Here is a 17500-nt window from a genome sequence, read left to right on the forward strand (position 1 = left end):
TGACGTCGAGATGGCTTCAACTGGCATCAACATGCTACTCAATAATGGGTTTGATGAAGCGTTTGACTAAGAACCCAAGGATTAGCTGATAACCTCTGACTAATGACTTGCGAAGAGAGTAGCTGAAGTCCTCTCTACACAAGTGAATTTATGTCCACCCTAATCACCTCGCGAGGACGAGAGACGCATGCGCACAACCAACATGACGTTCTCTCTCTAATAGCTTTTCCGCCGGTGACGTCACAGACTATGGGTGACGTCCAATCAAGGGACGCTACTCTTATTTTTCTATGTATTCTACATTGGCATTATCTAATATAAAATGTTTTGTAATTTTGTCACAAGTCAAAGTGATATTCTTCTGCTAGAAGCTGTGGCCTGTAAAAGGCAATAAACAAAAATGAACATAACGGCTTAAAAAAGAATAAAATACCAAACGAAGTGACTATTCTCACCCCCGGATGCTAGTCTTCATAATAGTATAAAAAGTAGTCCACAATTGTTGTATGTTTAATCCAAAGGTTGTAATGCAGTAATTTGTTAAGTTTCTTGTCACAAGTTGCACAATTAAAAAAAAATCAATCAAATCCAAATCGCAAAAAGCCGGCGACGTTTTTTTCGGTAATCCAATCGGCCGGGGGGGGGGGGGGGGTGAGAATAGAGGCAGCCAATACCAAATGTGACACATCGTCTCAAAACTGTATTATGTCGGAACGAACCAGATGCTTAAAAGCCGAATTAAATGTTAAACTGGTCAAAAATATAAATTGTTGGAATTAGCACCCTAAAATATGGTATCCATTCTCCTCAATAAAACATACAAACTCAACACAAGTCTGATTGTTCTGGCTATAAATTCGATTTTCAACATCTGAACCATCCCGACTTAATACCGATTTGAGGCCAAGGGTCACAAATATGGAACGTATTGTGCTCAAAACCTTTCTCCAGCCAAAAAAAAAAACAATAAAAAAAACTAACAAAAAACAAACGAACATAAATATATTACTAAAAACGAGATCAACGACTAACTATTTCGTATGTCCTCTCTGTTGAAGAAAATTCTTGGAAAGTAAACAAAACACCAGAGAGGGCGTACGAAGTATTTAGTCGTTGATCTGATATATTAAAATTCCCTTTATTCATCCCCAAGGGGAAATTTGTCTTTAGGGTCTATTCCAAGGGAAGACTGACATAACCCAGGCGTCAGCCGCAGAGCAGCGCCGCAAAGTGAGCTAGTGCGAGGTGACTTGCTCAAGGCCACACTACGCAACGGCGGGTGATTGAACTCGGTACCTTTCGGGTAGGAAGCAAAGACCGTACCACTGAGCCACGCTGCCCCCTAATGTTTTATGTTTTTATTGTTTTTTTTTTGTTTTTTTGTTGTTGGCTGAAGAAGGGTTTCGGGCCCGAAACGTTCCGTGTTTGATAATTTGTTCTTTTTTTTGGAGCAGTTATATATTAAGTTTTGTTTATTGTAATTTTATCATGCACTGGTGCCTGCTTCCTAAAAATGTGTGACCCATCTCCCCAAAACGGTGTTACGTTGATGTGATACTGATGCTAAAATGAGATTTGAAGGTTGGAAACTGACCAGAAATGTGAATTTTTAGTTTTAGTCACTATAAACCATTTAGATTCGTCCTCCTAAATAAAGTAGGAAAACTTAACCCAACACTCCTACAATGTGTTATTGATGGTACGCGTTAATGTAAAAATACTCACAAGATTCGCCAGCCTAATTTTACATACCAACACATACAAAATCTATGTATAACCATTGACTTTGATAGTCTGATTGATATAATTTTCTGAGACGTATCACTAACAGGCTGTTTAATAATAAAAAACAAGAGCTGAGTGACGTCAACTTCGTTCCTTCTATAAACTCAATTATTTACGTCGAAATTACGTCAACACGATGCCAGTTTGAGGTGGTAGGTCAGATTTTACTGTTAAAATAGAACTTACAATTTTTGGTGAATTTGTACGACACTTTAGCATTCGGTCCTTCGTCGGGATCCTGGGCATTCATTGTGATAATATTCTCTTTCTTTTCATTCTCCATGACAGTGACAGTCGCGCCGGGTTTCGTGAACTCGGGTGGGTTATCATTCATGTCAGTCACAGACACTTTTACCTGGTGTTAAAATAGAAATAATGTTAAGAGCTATGTAAAAACAAGAATAAATGTAGTGGAAACATAGGTTATAAGTACCCTTTTATACGGTTGTGAAACGTGGAATCTTGACAAAGAATGTACGAGGAGGTTAGAGGCATTTGAGATGTGGATACAGACAGGTATTCGAACGAGGAAGTGTTGGAGAAGGTGAGAAAGGGAAGAATGTTGATCGATAACATCAGAAAAAGGCAGTTACGGTTTCTGGGACATGTGTGGAGAAGAGACGGAAAAGTTGGTGACATCTGGGATGATCGAAGGAAAGAGAGCTAGAGGAAGATAAAGAATGACTTATTTATATAACCTAAGAATGGCCAAATGTTATTTAAAAAGCAACACAGATTTCATGCGCACCGCAGAGGATCGTGATTCGTGGAGACAGCTGACCAGCAACGTACTCAAGAGTACAAGCCACGATGGATGATGATGAAAATAGCAAGCCAAAAGAGTCGTTAAGTTATTACTAGAGTAAAATGTAAATCTTGCTTCTTGAAGGAGTTGAAATATTATTTTAGAATCAACAAGACCAAAACAGAAAACAAACAGCAAAGTAAATTCTTATAATAAAGCTGAAATTCAGGCTTAGTTTAATTTTAACAATGACAAATTAATGATGTAATCGTCTTTGTAATTTGGTTTTCCCTTCCAAAACAAAGACACAAACCAAGTTTTTTTATATCTGCATACCAGTGCAAACTAGTCACAGTGCGAATTGGTGATATACCTTTAAACACTCACCATTTTCACCTATCAGACCTTTTTCTTTGTCTTCATATCAACTGATAGTCATCAGAAAATGACTTTTACTATCAATTTCGCAAAAATAAAAGAGATGGCGGAGTGGGGGGGGGGGGGGATTAATAACATAGAGCATCATCTGTGATTTGAACTTTGAATGTGGGTTACATATGTGACCCTTCGCCTCAAAACGGTATTAAGTCGGGATAGTTAAGATGTTGAAAATTGAATTTGTAGCCAGAAATATCAGACTTGTGTTTAGTTTTTTATGTTTTATTGAGGAGAATGGATATCATATTTTAGGGTGCTAATGGCAACAATTTATATTTTTGACCAGTTTAACATTTAATTCGGTTTTTGAGCATATGGTTCGTTAGGACATAATACCGTTGGGTCACATAATTAACTCAAATGACTTTGAATTCGATGTTCAAAGGGTGGAGGAGGGATTGATAAAGTTACTTACCAATGACGCTGCTGAAAACCGGTTCCGGACATTTTCCTTGGCAATGATAACAAATTGGAACACGGGATGCTCTTCTCTGTCCAATTTGGCCGTGGTTACAATTTCACCCTTGGAAGAATATGATTGTAAAATTAAATTGTGTTTGAACAACTCATTGGACATCTCCTGATCATTATTTCGCGCATTGAGCATCACCCAATGATGGAAACGCGCGTTATAAATGCCATGTATTATTATTATTATCAAAATTTCAAGAAAATCTTTTAAAAATCATTTTTTCCTAGATCACACGGTGACAAAATATCATTTTATTATCTTTTTACTATTTTTTGTCTATCAACAAAATAACGTATTTATTAACCCATGGAGTCAGTCATCATTACGGAGAACTGCTTTTCCATGCTATTTATAGAAGGGGAAATAACACCTAGTTGGATTTTGTAAATTCTAAATTGCATTAACCTTAAGAAGAGGCCTTTACCTATAATTACCTATTATGACTACAGTAACTGATGAACATGTCTGTGTGGTTTAACCAAATATTATTTAACCAAAATGTCTTCCATTGAATCTCGGTCGATTTAAAATAAAACTTTATTCTATCAAACATCTTCTTAAAAATTCAATATCTTAATTTATGCATAATGTGTTAAATGTTATCAAATCGTATGAATTCGAATGGCGTATGTTTGTATGCAATTTTACTATGTCACGTGGATTTAACTGGTTTGATCCTGAAATTAACAATTTTCACTGCTTAAATTGTGGTTAATCTTAAGAAACTTTTAAATTCTGATGGTTGAACTAGATAGTAATTTTATCGTCTTATCTGTTCAATGTTATAATTATCATATAACGTTATAACAAGTGTAACCGAATGACAAATCGCCATATTTATGGACAATAAAGATCTATAATAATAATAATAATAATAATAATAATAATAATAATAATAATAATAATAATAATAATGATAATGATAATGATAATGATAATAATAATAATAATAATAATAATAATAATAATAATAATGATAATAATAATAATAATAATAATAATAATAATAATAATAATAATAATAATAATAATAATAATTTTTCTTCTTCTTCTTCTTCTTCTTCTTCTTCTTCTTCTTCTTCTTCTTCTTCTTCTTCTTCTTCTTCTTCTTCTTCTTCTTCTTCTTCTTCTTCTTCTTCTTCTTCTTCTTCTTCTTATTCTTATTATTATTATTATTATTATTATTATTATTATTATTATTATTATTATTATTATTATTATTATTATTATTATCATTATTATTATTATTGTTATTATTATTATTATTATTATTATTATTATTATTATTTTAAATAATGGCCTAATTGATTACCGTGTCGTGGTCAACTTGAAATGGCACAGATTCGTAAAGGCCTGGTGACATCGAGTATGAGACGGGATATTGTGATGTGACTGAGACGTTTCCGATAAAAGCTGGTGGAATGGATGATTGGAAAATATTATAAAAGAATAAAACAATTATAACCACCAAAAAAACCATGAAAAACAAAAAAAAACAAAAAAAAAACGAAAAAAACAAAACAAAAACAAACAAAAAAGAAAGTAAAATTGAGTTAAACTTTATATTTCAAGGATCCAACTAGTTGGGATAAACAAAAACGTGAGCTGTTATTAAAACCCTATACTCACTAAATGTGGAAATTTCCAAAGAGTGCCTACTCAGCAGACCAGATATGACGTTTGTAAAGCGTTATCAATTTTTTTTTTTCTGTTACCAGCAAAGCGCTCATTTTTCACCTGTCGAAATTGAGAAGATGTGAGTAAACAACCTTTTCCAAGGACTCAACTTTACGCTGCTCACAACAGGACTTTAACCGGGACTTTGAGTTCGAAAGCTGAGTGTCGTACCACTAAACCACATGGCCGCACAATAAAGCACTTGAAAAACATGTCTCTGACAATAAGAATGACTACTGTCAATAGAACTTAGTGGACATACCATACCCATTGTTGAAATACACGGTCGAAAAACAGGCCACTGACCAAGGAAATCATATAAGGGTTCTGAAAACCACTGAGTTTTTAAATGTGACCCTTCGCCTCAAAACGGTATTAAGTCCAGTTGGTTAAGATGTTGAAATTCTAATTTACAGCCAGAAATATCAGACTTGTGTTGAGTTTGTATGTTTTATTGAAGAGAATGGATGCCATATTTTAGGTTGCTAATGCCAACAATTTATATTTTTGACCAGTTTAACATTTAATTTGGCTTTTAAGCATATGGTTCGTTGGACATAATACCGTTTGGGACGATTAGTCACAAATGACTCACCTCCTGGCTTAAGCCCCTCCTCGACCTCCATAAAGTACGTGTTGTTGGAAAACACTGGCACATCAGAAGAACTTGCAAGAATCTTGATATGGATAGTTGCTGTTGCAGATTGTGAAGGCGTTCCTCCATCAGAGGCAACCAGCTTAAAGGACACTGTGCTTTGGTCTCCAGTAAGAACACCGTCTTTCTGTTACAAATAAATCGTGATTTTATTGAAAAGTAATAGGATTAAAAGATCACAGCTTTTGAAATGGCATGCTACAAAAAAATACTCAGAATATCATGGACTGAAAAACAAACAAACAAAGAAGTCCTGAGAAGGATCGGAGTAAAATCACCAATTCTTCTTCAAACTGTAGGGAAATTGAAACTGAACTATTTTGGCCATACGACTCGCCACGAATCATTAGAAAAGCACATTCTGCAGACAAGGGTAGACGGCAAGAGAGGAAGAGGTAGACCAACAAGTAGCTGGGAACAAGATATATGTGAATGGCTAGGAATGACAACAACTCAAGCAAGTAGGCTGGCGGAAAACCGTAATCTGTTTCGCAAGAAAGTTCGGGAAGCAACGTCCTACGCAGGATCAGCTGACTAGAATGAATGAATAGGATTTAATAGTCTGATGTCACGTCCGACTAGCAACGAGCAGCTTGGTTCTAAACAAAGAAAATCGGTACTTTTTATTCTTCATGCTGGCTAGAACTTTTTCACATGTCATGTGATCAGAGTGTATAAAATTCAAAAAATGATCAGATTTATAATGTTTTTCTCCTCTGGATACACTTTTATACTCGTCGAAGAAGTATTTCATAAGGGCGTCCGCCATTGTACCGATAGTTTATTCTTCATGCTGGCTAGAACTTTTTCACATGTCATGTGATCAGAGTGTATAAAATTTAAAAAATGATCAGATTTATAATGTTTTTCTCCTCTGGATACACTTTTATACTCGTCGGAGAAGTATTTCATAAGGGCGTCCGCCATTGTTCCGATAGTTTAGAACCAGTTACTAAGTTACTATGAGTCATTATGAAGGAAGTGACGTCACGACTGTTGAATCCTATTGACAAGTAGGTCAAAAATAGTATGAAGTATATTGTCATTGGCATTGTGTAAAAATTAAGCAATAGAGGATGAAAACAAAGTCCAATTAATATCCAAATCCTGTTATCTGGTTTCCAAAATGAGGTGTGATCAGGGGCGTGGCTATATTGGTTGATTTGGTGCCTGGGGCGTGGCTATATTGGTTGATTTGGTGCCTGGGGCGTGGCTATATTGGTTGATTTGGTGCCTGGGGCGTGGCTATATTGGTTGATTTGGTGCCTGGGGCGTGGCTATATTGGTTGATTTGGTGCCTGGGGCGTGGCTATATTGGTTGATTTGGTGCCTGGGGCGTGGCTATATTGGTTGATTTGGTGCCTGGGGCGTGGCTATATTGGTTGATTTGGTGCCTGGGGCGTGGCTATATTGGTTGATTTGGTGCCTGGGGCGTGGCTATATTGGTTGATTTGGTGCCTGGGGCGTGGCTATATTGGTTGATTTGGTGCCTGGGGCGTGGCTATATTGGTTGAGTTGGTCCTAGCACCAATCCATCTTTAAAAAATGGATTACAGCATTTGAAAAATAATAAAACTAAGAAATGGTATAAACCGCCTTTTACTTATTTGAGTAAGTCTTTTCTGTATATGTTTTTATTTCTTTTGTATTTACAAATATAGCATGTTTTTAGTCATTTTCATCTGTGTCTGGCACCACCTTATACTGTAAGCATGCCACGCCACTTGGTGTGATCCATCACCTCGATGCTGGAATATGTTGTATGAATGTGATACTGGAAAATCACATTTAAAGCGTGAATGATCAGAAATACAAAACCTTAGTTGTTTCATTTTTTGTGTGTGTGTATGGGGGGGGGGGGGAGTAGTTTGTTTCTGTATTAGTGTTTTAATAATAATAATAATAATAATAATAATAATAATAATAATAATAATAATAATAATAATAATAATAATAATAATAATAATAATAATAATAATAATAAGAAGAAGAAGAAGAAGAAGAATATTTATATAGCGCCTTTCGTCGAAACCTCAAAGCTTTTAGGAATCTACACATTGTTTTCAATAAATTATACAGGAGTAATCCAAGTTTTCAATTTTCAGTATCACAAGGTTAACTCAAAATAATTCCTGTAAGACCGTGAACTGTGGAAGGAAATGACACGGACGATTAGAGAGGCAGCCGAGGCGTCCCGATCGGATGATAGGAAACGAAAGGCCTTAAGTCAAGTAAGTCAATTCCTGTATGGTACGGTGGTTCACACATTGGCATAAAGAAGAATGGCTCTTTTATATCCATTTAAATCTTCAGTAGAAAGAGACATTTTATGTCTTTCTAAAGTCAAGAAACAACCAGGAAATTTCAATTTTGGAAGAAATCGAAAGATGGAATGGACATAACCAGAGAGAATTGCCTCAGAGAGAGAGAGAGAGAGAGAGAGAGAGAGAGAGATACAGAGAGAGAAAGACAGAGAGAGAAAGACAGAGAGAGAAAGAGAGAGAGAGAGAGAGAGAGAGAGAGAGAGAGAGAGAGAGGGTGAGGGATAATAAAAGCATACCTTAAGTTGTGAGATTTCTATGCCATGTTCCAATCTCAACACCCCATTTCGATCAATAGAAATAAGTTTGGTGATCGTTGGTTTCGCATCAATGTTGTAATAAACCTTCCCATCTATCCCTGTGTCGTTGTCACGTGTGGAAACTTGGCCGATGATGGTATGGACACTGGCATCTTCTGCTATGGAATACTGTTAGAGAAAGATTACAATCATTTACAATCAATGTACGGCTATGTAGTCTTGAGATACGACACTCGCTTTCGGATCGGAAAGTCCTGGGTTTGAGCCTCGCTCGGTTTATAGTTGAGTCCATGGAAAAGGCTCTTTACTCGCATTCTCTCATCGCACTCAGGTGTAAAATGAGTACCTGGCCGTTAAGAGCGTTGTCGATGTCGGAAAAAAAGTATAATATCGCCTTATAGGCGTCATGTCTTTTCCTAAATGTTAAATGTTGCTGTTGGACAGGGACCCCTTGTAAAGCGCTCTGAGAACGGTTAGTGGATATTGCGCTATATAAAAGCTAAAAAAGGTCAATTTAACCCAGGCCGAGTTATGGGATTTCCTGATGGTAGAAATAGTCAAGAAAAGAAAGAACAAAGAAAATTTCTGGTTTCTTTTCAAGCGCATGAAAAAACAATTGACAAAGAAACAAGAGATGGTTCTATCAAGCTATTCTACCCTTGATAAATCAGTCAAAATAGATCAATTACCCACTTAACTCCGAGTAAATAAGGCATCACATTGTAACCTGGTGCTTGAGTCATATATCAAGCAGTTTTATTTCATTTTTCTTGGACATTTTTAATTGTAAACTCATTTACTCATATAAAAACATAGTTTTTTTACTCATATCATAATTTGTTTGTTTAGCGTCTCATAAGTATGCTATGTAGGAAGACTTAATTTTTATTTTAAAAAAAAACATTAATTCCAGTACGTTCCGTTACCTCATAATCTTGTACACCACACATATTCCATGAACAGAATTCTGGAGCAAAGTCATTTTTCCTCAAGATGACCATGTTGATGTAGGTTACACATTGGATGACGTGTTTGTTTTTATGTTTGACGTGCACGTCAAACTCTATGTTGGACACTGATGGGGTCAAAGGTTGAAGCAGAGAAATTCCTCCTGATGAATTTACACTGAATATGGTCTTCCAAACTGAGAAAAGATTATATGAGATAATAAATGTGCTGCACCCCCCCACCCCCCAAAAATAGAGTTAAATCAATTCTTCTTTATATTTTTTAAACATAAACACTAGATCAAAGGTTTACCAGTGGGACATTGGTGTTTGTAATAAAATAAATTAACATTTGCTATTGTTACATTTATAGATTCATTTTTCACTCTCATAATCTATTCATACAGTGTCGATTGCCAGTTGCGTCTGTCGACTGGCAACACAAGGTGGTGAGAGAATGTGAGTAAGGGGCCTTTTCTAAAGACTCAACATCGCATCGCCTACAATACAGCGGGACTTAAACCATGAATCTACCAGTTAGAAGCAGAGTAATACTATAATACTGCAATACTATCACAAATACAAACTGCCCGCCCATATCATGACATGATGTGTCCTTTCTGATTGTCACTTCCCACATGGATGGATGTCCTAAGCACTAATGGTCTTAATCTTTGGCACCTCATTTTTGGAACGCTCTCCCCCAGAATATTACAAGTATTGACTCATCATCAGCACCTCACCTATTTTACTCAAGGTTTATATTTTGTACATGAAGTTTTTCCTTTCATGTGTGTAAGTAATTGAAATTGCTTCATTTTATTTCCTTGAGCAAGATTATTAACCCCCAATTTGCTCACTTGGACAACATGGGTGATTCCTGTTGACATCAGACATAATGTTTGATGAATAATCTATATTCCTTCCTGTAATGACACGGCGTAATGAGAAACATGGTCTCTGACAAAGACACTAGAAAAGAAACTCAGAGCATTTGAGATGTGGACCTATAGAAGAATTGCAAGGGTATCCTGGAAGCAAAAGAAAACAAATCATCAACTACTCCAAACTTAAGGAATGACATCAACAACGATCATTTCAATTATTAGAAAGAGCATAACCCGATATTTCGGCCACATCAGAAGGCACGACACTACAGAAGACCATAGCAGAGGGAAAGATATAAGGCAAGCGTGGTCGAGGACGAAGAAGGACAAGCTGGCTTGGAAATGTCGCAGCGTACGTAGGAAGCCCCATAAATCAATGTGCGAAACTCGCAGATGAGAGAGAGAGAGAGAGAACTGGCGAACCATGATCTCCAACGTCGTGTCCGACATGGAACATCGGTAAAGGTAAAATGACAAGGCGACGATATCTTATGATGTCGTGGCGTAAAGGGCATAATTATCTTTTTTGTTGTTGGTTGTCTTTGAAAGTGGCAATAGAGACTAAAACTAACAACACACCTGGATCATCGATGACGTACAACATGTCCTCCATGTCGTACAAGGTGTCTATCGTTCCAAACACTTCATTAACAGCTTGATGCTCTGACAGGTTGAATGGAATGGGACCAGAACTTTTGAAAGGACACCGGAAGCTATCCTTCACCTTAGTAACATTGATGCCAACCCGGACAAACGTCTTGTGTATACCGTCACTTGCTGAGATGTTTAAGGAATAGTAACTGTTCTTTGATGCATCTAGTTTGGCGACAACTGATAGCTCTCCTGAAAAGACAAGATGAAATTAAAACAATTCAGCACAGAAAATGCATTCACTTTTTTAAACTTCTAGATTAATCAAATGAAAAATAGACTTATATATATTCTAAATCATAACCTATACTATGACAATGGCTTTGATGATGAAACAAACAATAATGATGATGATAATGATGATGATGATGATGATGATGATGATGATGATAATGATGATGATGATGATGATGATGATGATGATGAAGATGATACTTTTGGTGATACATTTATAAACTGAATAAAACATATTAAAGTTGTGACGCTCCGTGATTTGGCAACACTAAACTTCACAATGATCATAACTCTCAGAGCAGTAGTAAAAAAGCACAAAACAGGCACATACCACTGTATGAAATGGAACTTTGGTTTCTGTGTGTCCTGCTGCTTGGGGAATAAATGAAGTATTATTAAGCACTCGCTGAACACAATAAAACCATAGAAAAGTGCTATGTAAATTAGTAGCCCATGCTTATAATTTATGTATTCATGCATTTACCAGTTTTGAAATTGAGTACAAATGGGACCGCCTCTTTGTTTTCGATGGTGTAAAATATAACGTGGCTTAATGTGTCGTTATCTCTGGCAGACACGCTGGCGACACCTGTGCCAAACTTGACATTCTCTTCAACAGAAAACTCGTAGCTGACGTTTAGGAAATAAGGATATGAGTCATCCACGTCTGTGACTTGTATCTCCAATGTTGTATTTGACATGAGGCCCGATCCATCATCGTCTCTTGCAACGATCTGCGGAAATAAATTAAGGAAAAATGCATTCAAATGATGTGATGTTATTTGGGATTTGTGTGTGTGTGTGTGTGTGTGTGTGTGTAAGATAAGGAAAAAGAAATAAGAGCAGGCTTTTGTTTACGAAATACAAATTTATTTGAAATTATTTAAAGTCTGCTTAATTCCTAGTGTCTTGTTGAAAAATATGGCAGCGTGGCTCAGTGGTAGGGTCTTTGCTTCCTACCCAAAAGGTACCGAGTTCAATCACCCGTCGCTGCGTTGTGTGGCCTTGAGCAATTCACCTCGCCCTAGCTCACTTTGAGGCGCTGCTCTGCGGATGACGCCTGAGTTATTCCAGATTATACATCCTAAGGAAATTGAGAACATTTCAAGTAAGGAAGAAAACTATGTTAAGAGTTTATGACTAATTGATTAAAAGTGTAATTGCGTTTGGCTGCACCATATGGTTTGGAGGATGCCGACTTAAAGATAAATCAAAAATTTCAAAATCTATCAAAGAGGCATCAAAAATAATAAACCACCCTCTTGATGGAGTAGAAAGAATTCATGGAAAAGCAATAGAAAGGAAAGCATTCTCAATTACCAACAATAAAAAAAACATATTTTATACCACGAATTTAGTCTTTTACCATCTGGGAGAAGGTTTTGTCAGATTAAATGTAGAACTAACAAGTATAAATCAACGTTCGTTCCATCAGCAATAAAACTTTTGAATATTTCATATGGTACAGAAAAACCAAGGATTGATTCGTTGACTGATTAACTGATTAATTTATTTCATGTAAGATTAACTGACCAATTGATAATGATGATAATTTTTGGTGTCGAATTGCCACAATCGTAACAAATTGAAAACGAAATGAATATGTTTATGTTGTTTATATCGCACGTGTGAAAGAAAGAAAGAGAGAGAGAGAGAGAGAGAGAGAGAGAGAGAGAGAGAGAGAGAGAGAGAGAGAGAGAAAATAAGTAGGAGTGAAATATCTGTTCAATGTTACAGTTATCGTTTAACGTTATAACAAGTGTAACTAAATGACAAATTGCCATATTTATGGACAATAAAGATCTATTATTATTATTATCCCTTGGAATAGACCCAAAAGACAAAGTTCCCCATGGGGATGAATAAAGGGAATTTTTTTTATGAGACACCATAATATATCTATAAAATAGGATGTCCTGTATGTATCTTTGTACCGAATTGATTCTACAACACCTCAATGAAAACAACATCTATTTTGTCAAGGTATTGATGGAAAAATAACAATAATAAAACGAAATAAAAACGTTGTCAACAAACATGATGCATGAGACACTAAAGACGAATGAGAGCTGAGAGGCAAGCAAGCATTGTTAAGGCAAATGAGGTATTTGGGAGAATTTAGCGATATTTTTCAAGACACTAGGGCTAAAGCGGACTTTAAATAATTTCAAATAAATTTGTATTTCGTAAACTTCTTCTTCTTCTTCTTCGTTCCTCTGATGGACATCTATGGCTGCAGTCCGATATCTGCTATGAAGTCTGTGGTCCGCTTTAGGTCCTCAGCCTCACCATAGAGCTTTGTGTTGATTGTTGTAGGGATGACCCAGTGGTTTGAACGTTGCACGTTGTATAATGGGCAATCCATAAGCACATGTAAAGTGGTTTCATGGTCGGTTCCACATGGGCAATAAGGGGTTGTTCCAATACCTAGCTTTGTAAACATATGTCCTCTTAGTCTATTGTGTCCTGTTCGGAGGCGGAATAGGGTGACTTGGCTACTTCGCTGAATGGCATGGATTGGATCCTGCTTGTTGTGTTCCAGGTGTGTGTCATTCCTTTCTTTGTCTATTTTTAGCTGTATTATTTTCTTTTATTTTCTTTTCGTCAACAAAACGTAACTATCTACACATTATCGTTTAACGTCAACCACCTATTATCTTAGAAATAGAAAATTTAGAACAATTTAACTCTATGGTATGGCGCCTTATGTACCACCAAGGAATCAAGAGGATAAGTATGCATGACATCTGAAACAATGTAAAATCATAATTTATCAGAGACTTATGTATGATTATTATCGTTGTAGCTTTCATGATTATTTTTGTCATGAATATTTCATTGTACTATGAACGTTGTACATTTATGATTCATTCGATCATGACCAATTTTCAGTTACCAGTTTATTCTATGATAGTATATTTCGATTTTACATTGCCGTATTGATATATTTTTCCTGACATTCAAAGTTGTGTAAAACAGTCTGTGAATGATATATAAAATACAAGCTATATGAGATTCTGTAATTATAAACTATTGTATAAGGCATTTAAAGGATAATTCCTATTAAGCCTTTAGTAAGATAAGATAAGATAAGTAAGTATTCTCTCTGGTTGTCAATAATGAAAATCGAGACCAACAGTAGAGTGAGTTCAACTGCCGTCATCTAATACTGTAACGTCATGAAGTTTTAGACAAATACAAGACCAGCCTTCTTTTAGAAATCAAATTCAGAATTGAGAGAGAAAAAAAACCAATCCAAAATGCATGATTTTTAACGTCATTCATACGAATCATAGCCTTAAAATTCTTCAGAATTGATGTAAAGTAGGTCAATAATTTTCCACTAAACTGTGCTTGAAAAAATCATTACCTTGAGGTGTAATCTAAATGTCTACTTTTTGGGATGGTTTTTATTATCTTGTATCTAATGCTCATTACGCTTTGTCTGACACTGTAGCCTATAGACCTCTACAGATATATGTGACCCATCTTCTCCATCTGGTATGATGTCAAGGTGAAGCAGATAGCAGACATTATCGTTAGTGATAAATTAGGAAGCTGACACCTGTGTAAGATACACACTTTTTCAAATCTTTGGATAGCAGAAAGTAGATTTAAAGTTAAAATTAGGATCGGAATACGCTTGAACAGTCATGACGATACTTCCCTCGTAATGACGCATGGTAACTTAGTAACTCGCTCTAAACTATCGAAGCAATGGCGGACGCCCTTATGAGATATTTCTCCGACGAGCATAAAAGTGTATCCAGAGGAGAAAAACATAATAAATATGATCATGTTTTGACTTTTATGCATTTTTCCTCAATACTTACTATACATTTTTCCAACTTTCATTTCTTTCTGTGGATTCAAATTTTATCATCTGATCCACACCCAATTTATACCGTTTTGAGGCAATGTATGACATAATATCCATCACATATATATCTTACATAAGTGCCTTCTTCCTAGTTTTTGCTTAACACATTACACACTTACGGTAATGTTGTAGCCAGGGAGTTTTTCTCTGTCAATAAGAATTCCTGGTGTAGAATACTTTACAAAGATGGAACCTTTTGCTGGGTCTATACCAAAGGGTAAGTCATTTTCAACGAGGCTGAACACTAGTCCGGCCACTCCAAAAGACCCATCGTCATCGTCAGACACTTTCAACTTAGGATCCTGTCGATGGAAGAAATTCAAAATCGAGATAATCAAAATGAAAATGTAACCCATCTTCTCAAAACGATATTATATCGTAACGAACCATATGCTTAAAAGTCGAATTAAATGTTAAACTGGTCAAAAATATAAACTGTTGGCATTAGCACCCTAAAATATGGTATCCATTCTCAGCAATAAAACATACAAACTCAACACAAGTCTGATATTTCTGGCTATAAATTCAATTTTCAACATATGAACCATCCCGACTTAATACCGATTTGAGGCGAAGGGTCACAAATAAGGATAATTGCTCTGGCAAGGAAATGAAGAAATGTTATATAAATCATGAAATCATGGTGGGAGATATGAACTTAGCTTTAATATTTGCATCGCAAAGACATATGTATGGTTTGTCTTCCTATATGGCTGAAAATGATAGAAAATCAAAGAATAAAAAGAAAGAGTACTGTTAAATATATGAGTATTTTGAGAATGATTAGTGAAATGATGTCAGACGTAATAAAGTTCTGATTATTTAATTCAAATTAGAGGCAACCAGAACATAACTCCAATTTTTCAGAATTTCACATATCGTTTTGCTTCTATCATTTTTTGTTATTAGCAGAAGGAAGGATTTTATACCCCAAACATTTCTTATCTGTTACTTTGTTTATTTGCTAAAGCGGAAATTATTTGTTGTTTAATAAGACAAGTATACTCACCGTAATGACAGGTGTGTTATTGGCAACGTTTTCCAACACATTTGCCTTGTAGTGTTCCGATGAAAACACAGGATGATGGTCATTTGTATCATGAACAAAAACAGTCACGTGACATGTCCCCTGGAGAGGAAAATATACGTAGAGGCTGATTTTCAAAATCTACTAAGTAATGTCAATGTTGCTGCTCGAATCTCGAAGAAATAAATAATAATGTGAAATTGATTGTAAGCTTCAATTTAATTACAAAAAACCCCAGATCAAATGAACGTTTCGGATTTCCCCTTTATCAACAAAACAGAATGAATGAAACACCACAGATGAATGAAATAATGTGGTAGTGGCGTAGTTAAGATTATTGCATTCATCTGTGGTGTTTCATTTGTTCTGTTTTGTTGATAAAGGGGAAACCCGAAACATTTATTTGATCTGTTTTTGTAATTAAATTGAAGCTTACAATCAATTTCATATTATTATTTATAAAATCTACTAAGTGAAGCCAAAAACATAAGTTTTTTCTTTAATACTCCCTTCCAATCACTTTGGAATCGCAAGTGAAAACATGAGCTTGGTGTATTGTTCCATAAGGCAAGGAGGACAACGAAAGCGCCTAACTCTTACCCAGTGGCGTGGCATGCTTACAGTGTAAGGTGGTGCCAGAATCAGAAGAAAGTGACTTAGAACATGTTATATTTGTAAATACAAAAAAAGAGAAAAAAATTAAAGAAAAGACTTACTCAAATAAGTAAGCGACGGTATAATAAACCATTTCTCAGTATTATTTTTAAAACGGTGTAATCCATATTTAAAAGATGGATGCGGTGCCAGGTACCAAGTCAACCAATATAGCCACGCTCCTGCTCTTACCTCGCAGATGCAAGAGGGGTAATTTTGAGAAGAACAAACAAAACAGTGTGGATTCCGCAATAGGACTTAACGTGTGTGTTTAGATAACGTGACTATTCCCGCTGGATAACGGGATTGTGGTTAGTGGTTAGTCTCTGTTGGTCACAAGGGGAGAGAGGGTCTGGAAACCAAAAAAAAAAAAAGGAATTTTCTTTGTATGGTGAAAAAGAGACTTAGCAGGTTTTAGTTTTGAGAGACACCTCTTCATCTACAGGTCTAATTATCAAACATTTGACTCTGCTGATTCTGAATGCAGATGAAAAGTTCGTCATCTTGTAATGCGCATTTAACTTAAGAGAAAAAATATCTAAGGTTCACACCGTGTCCCTATTACTGAAGACTACATTTTGATTCTGTTTTGTGCTGGAAAAGTGCCTAAAATTAAACTTTGAATCTTGAATCTGAGAGCACTCTTTTTCAATTCGATAAACTTTCCCTCTTATCACGCAAAGAAAAATTCCCCTATTAACGAAAAAAAGAGAAACAAAAAATAACACTCACTGATTTGGGCGAGGGACCAGAATCTGTGGCAGTGATGACTAGATTGATGACGGCATTGGACGGGGTCCAGGGTATCTCCTTGACTGTTTTCAGTATAACCTGATAATAATAATAATAATAATAATAATAATAATA

General features: G+C 35.8%; 1 protein-coding gene across 3 annotated transcripts in view; it reads right to left on the reverse strand.

Annotated features, from left to right (window-relative positions):
* LOC144973575 (protocadherin Fat 4-like) overlaps window positions 1-17500 on the reverse strand; it is a 109342-nt gene that overhangs the window by 32693 nt on the left and 59149 nt on the right. For all 3 annotated transcript variants that reach the window (XM_078916200.1, XM_078916197.1, XM_078916199.1), the window contains 11 exons: window positions 17366-17464; window positions 15962-16081; window positions 15072-15254; window positions 11557-11806; window positions 10767-11030; window positions 9280-9497; window positions 8333-8521; window positions 5713-5899; window positions 4753-4853; window positions 3384-3491; window positions 1972-2140 (listed from right to left, as the gene is read on the reverse strand). In XM_078916200.1, the coding sequence (XP_078772326.1) occupies window positions 1972-2140; window positions 3384-3491; window positions 4753-4853; window positions 5713-5899; window positions 8333-8521; window positions 9280-9497; window positions 10767-11030; window positions 11557-11806; window positions 15072-15254; window positions 15962-16081; window positions 17366-17464 (1888 nt within the window). The remainder of the gene's footprint in view (window positions 1-1971; window positions 2141-3383; window positions 3492-4752; window positions 4854-5712; window positions 5900-8332; window positions 8522-9279; window positions 9498-10766; window positions 11031-11556; window positions 11807-15071; window positions 15255-15961; window positions 16082-17365; window positions 17465-17500) is intronic.

The sequence above is a fragment of the Berghia stephanieae genome, chromosome 5 (genome assembly GCF_034508935.2).
Source record: "Berghia stephanieae isolate SIO BIC M18660-M18661 chromosome 5, UCSD_Bste_1.3, whole genome shotgun sequence".
Classification (NCBI taxonomy): Eukaryota; Metazoa; Mollusca; class Gastropoda; order Nudibranchia; family Aeolidiidae; genus Berghia; species Berghia stephanieae.